Below are 17,252 nucleotides of genomic sequence, written 5' to 3' on the forward strand. Positions count from 1 at the left end.
TTTTAATGTGCAGTCCTGACTCTACTACAATTTAATTACTTATAATTGGAGCCATCAAGTAATCTCTCTGAAAACGTGCTCTATCATGACTGATTCCAAGTGGTTCTTGTGCTCAGAAGTTCTAATCTCAATGGAGGATGGTATTCACTTTTACTGTGCTGGCATTAGTGAGCGATCATTCCGATTACAAAAACGTAATGGTCTGCAAACGTGGAAATGTAACAAGTGTCGTGCTGTTGCCGAGCAAAACTCTATATCGGCGACTTTGATTGTAACTTCCGCACCATCAATAACTACATCTTCAATACCTACAGTATCATCAGATTCCTTGATTTCCACAGCTTCGTCACCCACGATCGGATCGATACCTGCAACAAATACTATGAATTTTCCATCGCCTCAACATCAAGCCCCCCAATTTTCATCTCCGGCCATTAATCTCCAACATTGTATGAAGGATTTACCCACCGATCTCAAACAAATAATTTCTGCTATCAATGAATCATTTGAAATTTGAATCGCAATTTCAAAACTTTCAATCATACATTGCAGCAGAATTTTCTAAAATCTCCGATCAAAATCGTCAGTATCAACTCGAAATAACCGATCTTCGAAACAAACAACAACATCTTGCATCTGAAAATTCCATATTGAAATCCGAACTCAAAACACTGCAAAGTGAAGTAGGAGAACTTCAAAAATATTCCCGCCGCTGCAACATCGAAATCCAGGGACTTCCCGAGTCATCGAACATATAGAATCTCTGAAATCAAGCATAATATCTAAAGTTGTTCCTGAAATGATTGATAGTGTTACAGCCTTTCACCGTGTACCTACCAAAATTAAGGATAAAATAAAGCCTATTGTGATGCAGTTTGACAATAAATCAAACAGAGACAGATTTCTCAAGGCTGCAAGATCGAAGAAACTACAAGCATCTCATATAGACAATAGACTTAGACCCACATCTATTTATTTCAATGCTCATTTATGCCCATATATGGAAAAGGTTTTTTTCCATTGCAAACAATTTAAGGAACAGAATAATTTCAAGCATTGCTGGATCAGAGATGGTAAGATTTTCTTAAGACAACATGATGACTCCAGGGTGTTCAGAATCACTCGTATTGATGATTTGAATGATGTCTATTAATTTTAATTCTAACTATACTGAACTGAGCACCCTGGACGAATTAAATAAATTCCTCTCTCCCAGCAATAATAATGTTCCATACTCTTCATTAAATATATTCCACACCAACATTCGTAGTGTTAGAGCAAATTTTGATCAATTATTGTCTACTTTGGGCGACAACATTGAAAATATAAATATCATTGTTTTGTCTGAGGTTTGGATCTTTGATTATCAAACCACATTTTTTAATATTCCTGGATTTAAACTCTTTTCATGTTGTCGCCAATATAATAGTTCAGGAGGTATATTGGTATACATAAACGAATTCCTCAATTTTAATCAAATATCTTCTATAACTATGCATACTGCTGAAATAATAGCCCTAGTTGAACCATCTTTAAACATGACCATTTTTTCTACCTACAGATCCCACTTATTCCCAGTAACAGAATTTTTCAATGAATTGAAACTTATTTTAAATAATACCAAATGTAAAAATATCATGATCATTGGTGATATCAATATTGACCTCTTGAATACCGAATAGAATATTTGTATTGAATATATGCATTATCTATGTAGTTTGGGTTTTCAACCTTTGATTCAGAATATAACTAGACCTCAGTCGGGAACATGTCTCGATCATATTTTCTTGCGTCATTCCCCAATAATTACTAATATTTATTCATCTATATTTTCCACTATCACAGATCATAACCCTATACTCTGTAAATTGTTATTCAGTAATATTAATGTAATTAGTAATGGTCGCAAACTAAAATGTTCTGCTAAAATAATTGACTACAACAAGCTAATTAGGTATTTGCAAAACTATACATTTTCATCAAATGCTACTGACCCCTGTGACTTGTTCGAAGAATTCGTATCCAAACTTCAAACGATTGTCCAAAACCATACTAGAAACGTCAACCACACAAGATATAAAATCAAACAGAAGCCTTGGATCTCACACGAACTAAAACATCTTATAAAAATAAAACAAAATCTATACAAAAAATCTCGAAAATACCCTTTTGATGTTTCTATAAATATAGCTTATAAAAATGTTGCTCGTATGGTGAAGTCCCAAATTAGGATTGCTAAAAATAATTATTACTCCGAACAATTTTCGAAATGTAACACATCTAAAAAACGCTGGAAGTTATTGAATGAAATAATATTCAAAGATAATAATCAAAATTCGTTACCAACAAACTGTGACAACAACACCCTCGCCCAAAATTTCAATGACCACTTCGTTAACATTTCACCACTCAATATTAATATAAATGATGATTATAAACACTATATCCAGTCACACATAGTCAACTCAATATACCTCACTCCAACTTTTCCGGAAGAAATTTCAAAAATTATTAAGACTTTACCTGCTACCGGGTCTTCCTCAGATACGTTGAACTCGAAAGTTCTAAAAATACTTCCTAATAACATCTTATACGTACTCACCGACTTAATAAATAATTGTATTACAAATGGTGAATTTCCCGAATCATTAAAATTAGCAGTTGTAACCCAAATTCCTAAAAATGGTGATCCGAATGATCTCAACAACTTTAGACCGATTTCAGTTTTGTCGTCACTTTCAAAGCTTTTTGAAATTATCATTAAGAATAGAATGTTTTCTTTCCTCTCGCATGTAAATTTTTTTTCTATCAATCAATATGGTTTTCTTCCAAACAGAAACACAGAGACTGCCCTTTTAACATTCACTAAGTATATTGTAGAAAAAATTGATACATCCAAAAAGACTATTGCCATTTTCCTGGACATAAAAAAAGCATTTGAGAGTGTCGACCGTCGTATCTTACTCAATAAATTACATATTTTTGGTATCAGAGGTAATGCACATAAATTAATTGCTTCTTATCTTAAAGAAAGAAAGAAAGTCATAGATCTCAAATAGTTAAAGTCTGATATAATCTTAGATGCGTGCACTACACGAATTTCACCATAAAACTCAAGTAAAGTAAGTATGAAGATAGATCCTTTGTGATAAGTATCCTGCATAAATGTGTGACGTTTTGCTTTTTAATGTTTTTAAATCTCTTAATTAAATCAAACAAGTTGGGTTTTATGCTTGTTTACAAGTTGAATAGCAGTAATCCCATTCTAGACGAAGTTTTTCCGTCTTCTTCGTCCTTTAATATCCAACCAAGAGGTGTGGGGACGATCACCATACCAAGAGTCTGATAATATGGTAGAATGAATATGTCCCGTATTTTACGGGACAGTAATGACTAGCAAAAAATGCCTCCTCTGACACACTCTGGATTCGCGCCTGGAGGATGGGGGCTCTGACTACTGTTTTGCACCGGGCGCCACAAGGTCTAAGACCGGCCCTGGTCGGCTGAGTGTGTCATTGTGTACCATTTTTCGCACATTGCGAAGGAGGACCATATCGAAAACCCTCCCAGCCTTGATGACATTTAATTATTACGGACAGGTTACAAATATTTTTTGAAATAATAATAGCATTGGTATTCTTTTTGGCATTTTTTTTCTTCTTGTTTTTGCTTTATAGGGAAAAAAGACTGTATGATAGATGATGAAAGAGGTTGGTTTGACATAGATAACGTATACAGCTGCGAAGATAATGCACGATGCTGTAAAGAATATGGAAATCCATCATGTTGTGCTGAAAAAAATAAATGGCTCATTGTGTAAGTATGTTATGTAATTTAATAAAAATGTGAAAAAATTAAGCACTTCATTATCTGTTACAATTAAAATAAACGAGATTTGGTGAGTCTTGCTCTCAATTCCAATCATTGTTTCGAATTCTATATATGCCTCGTTTTAAATTTATAACAAAGATACATACACATCTCTGTCTCATTTCAGTAACGTAACATAATTATTTTGATATTGCTGTGATTCAATCAATTTTCTTGATTGCATGATTTTTGGAGCTGTTAGGGGTGTTTTGAGACAAAGGTATAAATAAAAATAGGAAAGCCTAGTGCACAAGATGAAAAAACACAGCCCCATTTTCTTTTTTTTTTACATTTCAAGTTTTTTCATTGACTTTTGTTTATAAAAATACCATATTTCGTGTGGTAAAACAACCAAATTCATCTGGTGATATGATATTCAAAGAGATATGATGGTTCAGATATTCCTTACTAGAATTTACAACTCTGTCTTCAGCTTCAGAAAATTGCCAAGTGTGAAATCAAGTGTTCGTCACATTTTTGAAACGGAATGAAAGAAATGGTGTTCGGATTCGATGTTTTTTCCTTCTCTTCTGGGGAGAGGAAAGCAAAAAGGGTGACAGGGTAGCAATTTCGAGTCAGTATTGCACCCAATAGAAAAAATAAAAACACTTTCAACGTTATATACAGCTGAAAATCACCCGCATAAGATATGTAAAAATGAAGCGTTTATTTCAGAAAACCCATAAGTGCAGAATTTCTAATTCTGAGATAATCAAGGAAAACATTCTAACTGGACTAAAAGCAAGTATTTTTTACGAAAAAATTCCTAAATGTGAAGGATGAAAACGAAAATTTGATATATTTATTAAAGTTCAGGGGGGAGAGGGTTAAAAGAAAATTCTAGCGTGTGAGTTATGGGGGGTTCCTGAAATAAAATAAATTTGCATCACTATTTTTACCATTTTTATGATATTAATGACTTCAGTTAGGGGTAAAAATCAAGAAATCTGACATTTTAATAACATTCAATTTTTTTTTGGTGAATTACAGTTTTTTGTAGAAATAAAATAATCATGTGTAACATCATTCTCGATTCTGCGTAGTCGGAATCTTCTCTTATTTTAACTTCAGATGTCGGCCAACTCGAAATCATGTGGCAGAATTCAGCATAGTCTGTGGTATACTCACAAAGCTTTTACAGATTATCAATTATTTTTCTTGTGGATTAGGATTTTTGCAGCCGGGTAGGCTTTCGTAGTTGGTGGTTCTAAGAGGCGAGTGGTTTTTCCTCCAAATAAATGTTGATGTGGTCAAACCATTAATTAATGTCTTGCCTTTCAATTTGCCCATGGTACTCAGAACTTCTTGGGTGCCAAGTTTGAAACACTTGGCAGAACATTTCCAATTGATTTTGTCAGGAAGAATTTTTCGGAGTGATTGTCTTACCTTTGTAAGTGGCACATTCTTTGCCATAAACTCGTGATTTGTATGCTGTATTACGTTTGTAAGTGCCTGAATTAACGACATTTTCTCCTTTTCTTCTGAGTTTCCACGTCTGATTGCTATTCACTAGACACCTTTTTTCAAACTTAGAAAGCAGAGAACGGAAAATAATCACTAGAACCAAATCAAAACACAGAATAATCCGAAACGACCTGTTTAACCCTTTACGGCGCACTACCTTTTAAAGTGGAAAGTTCAACAAAAAAAAGTTGTAGGCTGTCTACTTAGACCTAAAGGAGTACGCAGGTATAATTTTGTAAAGATTGCATTTACCGTTTTCATTCTGTGGGTGTTCCATAAGCTGGAACACTGCGCCACTTGAGCTCAGAAAAGTGCGTCAAAGTGAGCATCGCAATGAAGTGCGTAAATAAGTAGAAGCTTTTGCATATGAAATGAAAAAACCTGCGTAGTAGATTTAGCATGACCCACAGGGTGTACCACGGGTAGGTCTGCACTTTACACACCATCCCCCCCAAAAAAAATTCTTATATGATTTTTTATGAAATAATAAGATAAATATTTACAGTTCCTATATAAAAACATACGAGTCCTATGTGCAAAAATATTTACAATCATTCTATTTTTTGGCTTCATGAAATTTTTCGAAGCACATTAGATCCTTTGGTGAAAGCACAAACCATCCGCTACACAAAGGCAATTCCTCGAGCAATTTCAATGCTTCTGGAAGACTTAGCAGACCTACAATTACATATTTACAATACAGAAAAAATTAAGATATGCATATGTACAAAAACATATATGTACACAATTATATAAAATGTGCAACAGCGAGAGCAAAATAATTCGTAAATAAAGATGACTCGAGTTACTGATAAAATCATCCCTGCCCGAAAACTCCCCACAAAATTCCAGAGGGTCACATTTCCTACAAATGGCATATATGTGTTAAAGGCAAAGTATGAAATACAGGCATTTTCTATAGAATGCCTGGTCGTTTCAGGCAAAGTATGAAATACCGGTTTTATTCTATACTTTGCCTAGGCATTCTACAGAATGACTAGTTATTCTATAGAATGCCTAAAAACAATCCAGGCAAAGTATGAAATATCTTCTTCAATAACATCCACTGACAAAATTTTAAATATATAAGCCGCAGGATGCCAAATGCACCTAACAAAATAAGAGATTCTTCTTGAATTATAAATTTTAATAGATTTCTGATGAATGTGACATGGTTTTTTTTCTCCATAAAAATTTCCTTTTCGCTTTCGTGAGGAAGGATCACTTTAGGAGCGGTATTATTACAATTCCATCAAATTAAAATTTCACAGAATTTTCATTGTCATTTTTTCCCGGAAACATTTCCCTTTGGCTTTCGTGAAAAGGGGATCTGTTGAGGGGCGGTATAAAATATTACAATTTCGTCAAATTAAAATTTCATAGAATTTTCGTCATTTTTCCCCGGAAACGTTTCCCTTTGGCTCTCGTGAAAGGGGATCTGTTGAGGGGCGGTACAAAATATTACAATTTCGTCAAATTGAAATTCACAGAATTTTCGCCACTTTTTCCCAGAAACGTTTCCCTTTCTCTTTCGTGAAAAGGGGTCTGTTGAGGGGCGTATGAAATATTACAATATCCTGAAATTCAAATTTCACAGAATTTACGTCATTTTTTCCCTCACAAGGGGTTCCTCACGGGGTTTTTTTCGAAGGGCCCCAACCAAGCTTGTAGATTTCGAAAATGCACATAATCTCAGTGATGTAAAATAATTATCTGTTGTTATGTTTCGAGTAATCGAATTACATGTTCATAGGCAAGTTGATTTGCCGATCTGGTGTTATCTGCTCCAATGTAATCCAAACAGATTTTGTACCTATTGAGAATATATTTGGAATCAACTCAGGCAAGAAGACAGAATTTTATTCCAAATTTATCTGGCTTACTTGGGATATACTGTGTAAATGGGCATCTTGCTTTTGAGGGTAGAAGTTGTTCGTCCACAGTTAGATTGGGCCCTGGTTTGTAGCAAGCCGCACTGTATTCTATGAATGAATTCCATAGTGAACATGCAAGAGCAAATTGGTCAGTTTTTAATATTTCAGACCTTTCAGATTTCAGATAGAATCGCATGAATTTCAAAATTTCTTTGAAACGATCTCTTGTCATTGTTTGGGAAGAAAATGGGGGACCCCTAATCGACGACCACAATGAATTCAGTAGGAATTTTTTTTGCACCTCTTGCGTAGATAATGGATATCGTTGCATCCAGTTCAAGCAAAGAAACTGACCAAGAAGCTTCATTTGGATGACGATGGGCTTCAGCTTCTGTATATGTCGAATCATTTTATCACTGAAAATAAGACGTCACGGACTCAGAACACTTTCATTTATATTTTTTGGACGCATAAAATGTGGCACCTTGATTTTCTTTCAGTATATTTTGCGATCCTCGACATCCTAAAACTGAGGAAGGTTCTATGATTTTCCATATGCTCCCATCTGCTGCAGTTTCTTAGATCGTTTCTGTAGCTTCAACGAGTTATAACGAGTAACTTTTCTCACGATTTTACGTTTCTTGCTTCTCAATGACGTTCTATTTTCTACCAACTCAGGCACCTTTGGAGAAATAATTTTGATAATTTTTGTCGCACCATGGTCATTTTCTGTACACGAGGGCTAATTAGATCGGGACCTACAATTTATTGCCGATTCCAAACGGCAAGCTTTAGACCCATCGAGAGGTTGGTGCGCTAACCCTTCGATGGGGGGACTTCCTGCAGTAGCAATTTTTTCTACGGTCATGCTGCCGCGTCTGTTGTACCCCTGTGTCAGGAAAGTTTTCTGACAAGGACGCACCGGCTATCGAACTCGCGACACCTCCAAACATCCTTTGGCACTTTAGGCGAGTATCTTATCGACCTGGGCTACCGCGCCCGAGAAATAATTTTATTTTGATTTAAATCTTTGTCATCAGAACCACTACTTTCTTCTCCACAGTTCGACATAGGGTAGATCTATGATCTTCTGCACTTTCATCATAACTGTTTCCAGAGTTTCTCTCATCTAATCTCTGCATCTCCTGGAGTATTTCTTCTTCAGTAAATACACGTTTTCTCGTCATTCTAAACTAACTGTTTGAAAAGATCACATACACTCAAATTTTCTACGTCCCAGAATAAACAATTTAACGGATGATATGGCAAGATTGCTTGACAAAAACCAAAAATGGCACACCTGCTGACGACACTTGCAGATACGAATGAGGGGAAAAGAAAGGTCACACGCAAGGTCAAATGCAAAAAAAGACTTTCAGAAGGATTATAACCTACTTAGAAATCAATTGTGACGACGATACTAGTATTTACCGCATAATGTGCTAGAATATAAGGAAGGGTCACTATGACCCCCTTCGGTCTTTCTAGGTATATCCGCTCGTAGCATCGTTGTTAAAAAAGATAACGAAAGAAAGCTTTGGTATGCAATAAGAACATGTTAATTCAGGAAAAGTCCAGAAATTCTAGGTGGTTTATTCCAGGTGGGAGATATGTAATCTTAAACAGCGTGCAGGGTCATAAAGACCCCTGTCCGTCTTTCTAGTGTTAATATTTCATCATTGATAAATTGAACTTGCAAATGCGGATTATGCGATATCATTTTGTCTTGAAGTAACCGAGATTTTTATCTACGGATTTATGAACTAGAAATATAATGTATAAAGCGTGCGCTAACTCATCTATTCGAGGGAAAGTGACCGTGGTATGTCGGTCACGGAAAAGAGATTGGTATACGTAGGTTTACCATATTTCATCGGTGGAAATACGGGAGATAGAGATCCTAAATAAAGAATTGCTTATTGCTAGGCCGACCATATTTTCTCGTGAAAAATACGTGAAATTGGGATTCGAAATACGGGAAAATGCGGGACAATGCCAATTATCGCTAAATGATGCCAAAAGTAAGCGAAGTCGTTAACTCGTGCTAAAATCACAGAAAATTCGCCAATCGCGAGAAATAAAGCGCCACTTCAAATTGCAGTGAATTAAAAAAAAACCATGACACGTGTGAGATGGATATTCTTGTTTGTAGTCTCTTAATAAGGCTTTTTAAATCACGTGATCTTTCCCTTTTTCTTGAGGGACATGTAAGGTAACCAATATGGCGACTTCCTGCCCAACTCACGAAAGACATAAATCAAAATTAAAGAAACGTAGAAATGAATTGTTTTTTTTTTTCTTTTGGATGGGTGCTAGATATTTCGAAAATTTTCTTGAAGCTCAAGTTATCGATTTGCCTGCTTTTGCTTCAAAAAATGCTTGATTAAAGCTGCGGAATTTCTTCAGTGTAATTTATGGGCCCATAATTAATTTCAAAATATCCTAAACTATATGGATTGATGATATTGGATATCATAAAACAATACGGAGATATTAATTCTCATTTTTGTGCTTGAGAAGATATAAATCAATGTTATTGCATGAATATCTAACTCAAAAGTAGGTCCGGCTAATTATTTTATATTTAATTTTCTGTGCTTCATGTGCTTCTAAGCGAACTCAATATTTCGAAAATCGAGAATTCAGTTCAATTTATAAAATTATTGTTGAGGAGGAAAACCCTACTAGAGATTTCCACATTTCTACGGTAAATTCGGCAATTTTAATATTGATTTCTATGGGGGAAAATGCTCTGCTTGTCCCTCCAAGTGATACTGATGATGATTATGCCTCATTATCGTGATGTAATTTCTAAGTTGGAAAGATAATTTTAATCGTTGATTTGAAGAATAAAAAGTCAAGTTGGCTTCGTTGAAAATACTTGAAAACCCGGGACATTTCTGCAAAAAAGTCGGGACAGCGAAAAAAACCCCAGAAAAAACGGGGGCTGTCCCGAGTAATACGGGATGTATGGTCACCCTACTTATTGCTATTCTATCTCTCATAAAAAATTGTCAAATGTTGAAAAAATTGCTAATTATGATTAAAATTGATGGGAGAGAAATGCCGATGGGTATGTACGAAGGACTACAATAAATTGCAGTAAATAAAAATTTATTTCACTAAATAAATGTTATATTATTGATATTTTTTTTAAAAATGTCTCGTTTTTGTTATTTAAAAAAAAACACGTCACAAATATGCGACATGAACGTTTATGTTTACAATCATAATTAATCGTACCATAATTTGTAAGAAATTAAAACTATCTTCCTCCATGTTTTCAGTGAAGATTGAGCGAGTTTGAGTGAGTCAAGTGAGTTTAGTCGAAAATACGGGACAGTGAAAATAAAAAATAAAAAACAAATATACTTAGCAAACGTGCATATGACCCATACGTCACGCATCTCCCGATACATTCCCGTATTTTCACTTTATTTTGGCTGTCCCGACTTTCTTGTTTGTCGCGAATGTTCTACATTGTAGAATCTACAAAGCCTACTTATATGCTTACAGTTTTAATCTTTACTAAAATCAACTGTTGAAATTATTTTTCAACGCATAAATTATATCACTATAATTACAACTATGGATATGAATATTCACCTCACATATGTCATGTTTTTTTTTACTTTCTTGATAAAGTGATTCTCAAATATGTTCAAGACATCCTGTATGATCCGTCCAGGGAATTTGTTAATGTTAATAAACATCCATGCCCGAATCGGGGTTCGAACCAACACTTCCACGGTAAAACGCTAGCTCCCAAACTACTCCACTGCAAGACGGCAAATACTCAACGTTGATTTAATTGTTTCCTCCTTCAAACGTTTTATTTCGTTATGTTAAATGCCTTACTTCGTGGAATCCATTTTTATCCACTGCAATTCAGAGTAATGCTTCGTTTCCTGCCATTGGCGTTTTTTTAGTGATTTCTGCAAAAGTTGGCAATTTTGTTTACATTTGGCGTCATTTATGGCGATGATTGGCGATGTCCCGTATTTTACCCGTATTTGAAATCTCGAGTTACGGTATTTTTCTCGAAGAAATCTGGTCAGCCTAAATTTGCAATAAAACTTAGCGACATGGTTTTTACAATCTACCAAAATTACGTGAATACTTTGGATAGCAAAGAAATCATTTTCCTCAGCTTTGGGGCTTACGTCAGTGGTGAAATAATTGACGTTATGTGTCTCATCAGGCCCGTAGCCAAAAATTTCATTCGAAGGGAGACCACTTTCGTGGGGAGGGACCAAAGTGTTAGAAAACTGGTTCCAAAACTTTTACATCGCGGGGCACTTTTCAGAATTGTTATCATTGAGTACTAATTTTGACAACATTTACACGTTGGTGCCATGTATAAGATACAGTAATTGTGATAAATCTGGTGATTATGCATAATCGCCGGTTATTATGCACAATAATTTCAACCGTTTTTATCGGTGATTATGCATAGTAACAGAAATAAATTCGGTGATTATGCGTAATTACAGATTTATGTCGCTTTGTTTACAGTAATATATAAAAGGTATTCTACGAAAAACGTCCGAAAGCGATAAAATGTTGTTGTCCGTATCCGATATGAAATTCCAAAAGGAAATTACCCGCTTAAATTCAGTTGTGATTTATTTTGACGAATTAATTTTAGTTTAACGAAAATGTGACATTTTATATCGTCCACCCACAGATCCCTTGTCAGGAAAGCCAAAGGAAAAGTTTACAGAAAAAAATTAAGAAAAATTTTATTAAATTGTAATCGTATAAATTGAATATTTTATACCACCGCATTAAACAGAACAGATCCCTTCTCCCGATAGCCAGAGGTTAACGTTTCCGATAAAAATCGAAGAAAACTGTGTGAAATTTTAATTTGACGACACCGCTCCTCAAGGGATCCCTTCTCAAGAGAGCAAGGGAAACATTTACAAAAAAAATGGAGAAAATTCTGTGAAATTTTAATTTGATGGAATTGTAATAATACCGCTCCTAAAGAGATCCTTCCTCACGAAAGCGAAAAGGGAATTTTTATGGAGAAAAAAAACCGTGTCACATTCATCAGAAATCTATTAAAATTTATAATTCAAGAATAATCTCTTATTTTGTTAGGTGCATTTGGCATCCTGCGGCTTATATATTTAAAATTTTGTCAGTGGATGTTGTGGAAGAAGATATTTCATACTTTGCTTGAAACGACCAGGGATTCCATAGAATGCCTGGATTTCATACATTGCCGGTAACATATATATATTATATATTTCTTGTTTTTTTATAGACAACCAACCCTCCCTCGCAGTATCTGGCACACGCACAGATTGACTTCATTCCCCCCAAACAGAGAAAAACGGAAAACGTAACCACAGACGTTTCCTCTCGTTATCGCGTTCGGTTGTGTAGTATGTTTCTTGCATAAAAAATTAAAAATAATGTAGAATAAAAATAGTTTAGAGTACAGCCAACGATATAGCGTGGAAATTTTTTTTCAAGCAATCTTTTTTGTATCACAAAAAAAAAGAAAAAAAAAATTCTTGTAAATATGAGGATTTTAAATAACGCGTCACAGCTGAAGATCACGGATTGCCTTGTGTGGTGGTGTCATTTGGATTGAAAAGGAAAGTTCAAAGTAAATGGTAAACCTATTTTTTTTCATTTATAATTGAATTTAACGGTTTGAGAAGCTAATCAAGTTGGGTGTTCCATGCAGTGAAACAATGAGCAATAAAGGGTTAACCCCATTCAGGTCTTTAGCGCAGAAATCCCCTAAGTGATGTCGCTTATGGGGTTTCTGCACCAAAAGAATACTTGAGGGAAGCGAAATGGGATTATACAAAATGTTTTTTCAGTGGGTTTCTGCACCAAACGAAGCGTCTATCAATCTCTTCTCTCTCAAGCGTCTATGTATTAACTCAATTTCGAATTTTTTTTGTCGGGTATGGGGTTTCTGAAATAAGTGCTTCAAATGTTTTTTCCCACATTTGAACAATAATGAGCATTGTTTCTAAGATAATTTTTTTCAAAAAAGTGTTTGTGAGCATATTTTGACGATAATGAGTATTTATACTGGAATGGCATAGTACATGGAATGCATGATGATCGAATTAAGTTATTAGAATCAACCCAATGTAGATTTTTAAAATACAGCAGTGGTTCTCAAGCTTTTGTCATCCACGGCTCCCATACCCAATTCATATTTCATCTGCAGCTTCCCAGAATAATTTAGTGCAGTGGTTCAACCATTTCTCATTCCTGTGGCCCCCTTCGAACATGAATAATTTTCTACACCCCCTTCCTTTCCCCCCCCCCGTTTTCCCATTAGAAGATAGTTATTCAAAAATTGTCTGAAGTATAAATATTTTTGAATTTAATTTGATTAATTTATGAAAATAACGAAAAAGCAAAATAAACATAATAGAATACATTAAAAATAGAATAAATCCCTTGTGATCACAAAGTGTCTCTATCATCGTAATGTTAATTTTTGTGAAGTTTATTGTTTTGTGTTTTTCCTCAGTTTGATTTGTATGTTTTATGTGTTGTGTCAGTCCAATTAAAAAAAAATATTTTTAATCAATGTAAACTATGCGCTTGAAGACGGCACAATGTCATCAAGTTACTGTACTGGATGAAATTTTTATTATTCCCAAATTAGTTTTCTTGTGTAAAAGATTATGGTTTCATGGAGAAATGTCAGTTGTAGCTTCCAAAATACGTATTCTTATAATGATAAAAATCTCAAAAAGTGGTAGCAAGCAGTTTTGTTAATTTTATTCTCTTCATGCGGATAAAAGTATAATAGTAATGAGGGAGTAGCCACACACAAATGAATCACAATTGAAAAGTTCAACCTTCCACATCGTTTTCAACAATAATACATGTATCAAGGATATAGGTTCATGTTGTAGCCCTACTATGAATTTAAAAAAATGAACTAAAATACGTGTGAAAACTTTTTAAATATTTGTTTGAACCATTCATTCCAGAGAAATCATGTACGCTGTGACAAAACTGTTCGTGTGAACATAATAATGATTCATTAACAGGATTTCAAGCCTATCGGAAAATACAAATAATCAGATTTTCAAATAAGAAAATTATCAGTTTGTTGACTCCAGTTTCGATACGGTGAAAATCTGATATTTCGTCGGATGACAAGCTACCTTCAAGTGGCTTTTTTGGTTCATAACGTGGCTGCTCTCTCGCAGGCGAACGAAGCAACATGCGAGTTGACTTAAACCCAACACAATTATTTCACATAACAGTCCGTACTATATTTAATATACAGGGCACATAGGTAATGGGGCACATGGCATTTTACTGGCGAACCATTGGTCCTAGGGGCATACTTCCAGTTGGAAAAAGTACCCGAATAATGTGTAGTACTCAGATATTTGATTCATGTTGCCAGGGGTTACATAGTTATTAAAATAAAAATGTTAACTTTTTATGCGAACACCCTGTGCCTCAAAACCCAATTGGAAAGTTGTTTCCCGGTCTCCCACAAAAAAATTCAACGTGTCTAAGTTCAAATTTTCACTGAGATATTCGAAGAAAGTTGGGAAAAAACAGCATTAAATGAGGGGAAACCATTTTACCCACATTGAATGCTGATTTTTCCCAAATTTCCTCAATTTTCAAATTCGCATATCTCGGTGAATATTGCACTTAGAAACGGGAAATTATTTTAGTTGGCATCGGGAAAGACAAAACAAAAACTTCTTAATTGGGTTCTTTGGCACACGAGGACGGTATAAAGAATGTTTTTTATTTTTATTTTATAGCTATACAACCCCTTACAACATGAATGACATATCTGAGTTGGACACTTGATTTGGATACTTTTTCTACTTGGGTATGTCTCTAAGACTAATGGCTCAACAGTAAAGTGTCATACGCCCTGTTACCCATGTAGCCTTCAAATACACGTAAAAAAATAGTTTGAGACGAAATACAGTCAACTCAAATTATTATTATTATTTTTATTTTAACAAATAAAATTATAACGGGAAAAATATCGTTTTAACGAAAACTTTTCTAATCCCTCGGATAGGTTTACATAGGAACAATATAAAAATCTGGAATTTTCCTTTCTAACGAAATTTCGTTATTACGAAGTGATTTCTCGGGTCTCTTGTAGTTCCGGTCTAGTGGGGTTTGACCAAAGCGTATTAATAAAGGGTCTTTAATTCGCTTTGGGTTTGAATGTATTTCCCCCCAAAAAAAATCTGACATTTTTGCAGTAAAGTAATTGAACTTCGGCAATTTGATCTGAAAACAGTCCTTTTTATGATTATGTCCTTTTTACTTTCATAAATTTAGGAAGGAAACAAAAGGAAGAAGGGGGGGGGGGGGAGAAAAAGAAAAATGGCCAAGCCGGGCTCGGTAAATGCCTCGAAATTCCACTTGTGCGCAAGGGGATTCGTGCCTCACTCTCAGTTTTATGACAAAATTTCACATTTATGAGACGTATGACTACGGGCACGAGATTAATCTCTATATATATAGCTTTCAATATTAAAATATTTCATTTATACGAAGCACAATTTCAATTATTTGACATTTTCATTTTGATTGGAACTCCAAATCTTTGGCATTTAGACATCATTTCCAACTATCAAATCCAAGCAGTTTTTGCAGATTGTGAAAACGCGTCGCTGAATTGGTTTTACATGCGTATTATCAACACTAAAAACCATAAATTTTAGGTTGACAGATACAAAGAGACGCATTGAGCAGTGAAGACTTACGTGAGAATTTATTGCACTTTTTTCAGAAATCAGCAGATGCAGTGAGCCTCTAATAAACGGATTCAGATCAAATTGCCGAAGTTCAAGGATTAAATTGCTTTAAATGTAGTCATACACTTTTTTAGAATTTTTTTTCTAATGTCCACAACATTGTTCTTACAGGATAGGAAAATTGCATTGAAATTATTTAGGATGCTGCAGGCCAGTAGTAGGGCAGTTAAAAGGAAGCATTACAGTATCGATTAAAAAAGATGTGGTGTCAATCTCGGAGGAAGTCCCAATACACGGACGGCTCGAGCTTACCTGCCGCCCGGGTACGAAGCCTCATGTGCCGCCCCTACTAGCGACCCTACAAGGAGGCTGATAGGGCTTCGGTGAAGGGCACCTGGAGATAAACCTGATTTTTTTTCAAAAGAAAGCCGTGCTTCATTGTTTACCGTGCAAAATGTGCGTGACCATACGTCCCGCTTTTAAAGGAAAATTTTTTTGTCTTTGTTTTTTGTTCTAGAATTATTTTACCATTCTTAATAAATGCCCGATAACTTAATTCTTGAAAGAGCACTTATTTTTGTGAGCCATCATCACTTATCCTGTAAAGATGATATTTAACGGGGTAATTTTTATTAAGAAAATTTTTTCGAAGGTGTCTCTGGTATTCCAGGGGCCGGACAAGTGAAAAACCAAATTTTTCCTTTGCCTTCATTTGACTATTGTGAATCAAATTTTGAGTGAGGGTATGGGCCCCTAGGCTGGGATCTTTTGCAGGCCCTCTCTCAGTCAGATTTCTCACGGCCCCTTCTATAGTTAATTTATTATAGCCTGAAAAAGCCAAAAAATTATGAGAATTATCCCGGGCTCTTGTGGGGGCCATGGGTGAGGAAACCAAAATGGCCCTTGTAATAGAGTACAGGGGTGGCGCTTGGCCACGCGACCCATTGCGGCCACACGGGGCACCGCTTAAGAGAATGCTAAATCCGGGGTGAATGGGTAAAATTTGACAAAAAAAACAAACTGTCGGCTCTGGAGGGACGCAAAATCGGAAATGAAGGGCCGAAAAAATGTTTTGTTAGGAATTGTTTGTATAAATTGTGAGGGAAAGACATGACCTTCTAAGGGTAGGGCTGACAGGGCTCCAGCTTGAGGTCCGGGACTAAATCCTTATAACTTTTCTTTTTTCACTCTATAAATTAACTGTAGAAGGGGCCCCGTGGAAAATCGGGCATGGGCCCCACGAAAGATTTCCTGACGCAGAAGGTAGGGGCTATGGAGGGAGCAATAAGTAGGAGGTGCAAAAAATAAGTCC

General features: G+C 35.4%; 1 protein-coding gene across 1 annotated transcript in view; it reads left to right on the forward strand.

Annotated features, from left to right (window-relative positions):
* Nucleotides 1-17,252, forward strand: part of LOC149080346 (uncharacterized) — a 98,467-nt gene that overhangs the window by 57,315 nt on the left and 23,900 nt on the right. Inside the window, exon 2 of the mRNA XM_089239479.1 lies at nt 3,678-3,816. Coding sequence (XP_089095605.1) covers nt 3,678-3,816 — 139 coding nt within the window. The remainder of the gene's footprint in view (nt 1-3,677; nt 3,817-17,252) is intronic.

The sequence above is a fragment of the Pholcus phalangioides genome, unplaced genomic scaffold (assembly GCF_987345545.1).
Source record: "Pholcus phalangioides strain wild (caught in Gottingen) unplaced genomic scaffold, Ppha-v1.0 ptg000011l_1, whole genome shotgun sequence".
NCBI lineage: Eukaryota > Metazoa > Arthropoda > Arachnida > Araneae > Pholcidae > Pholcus > Pholcus phalangioides.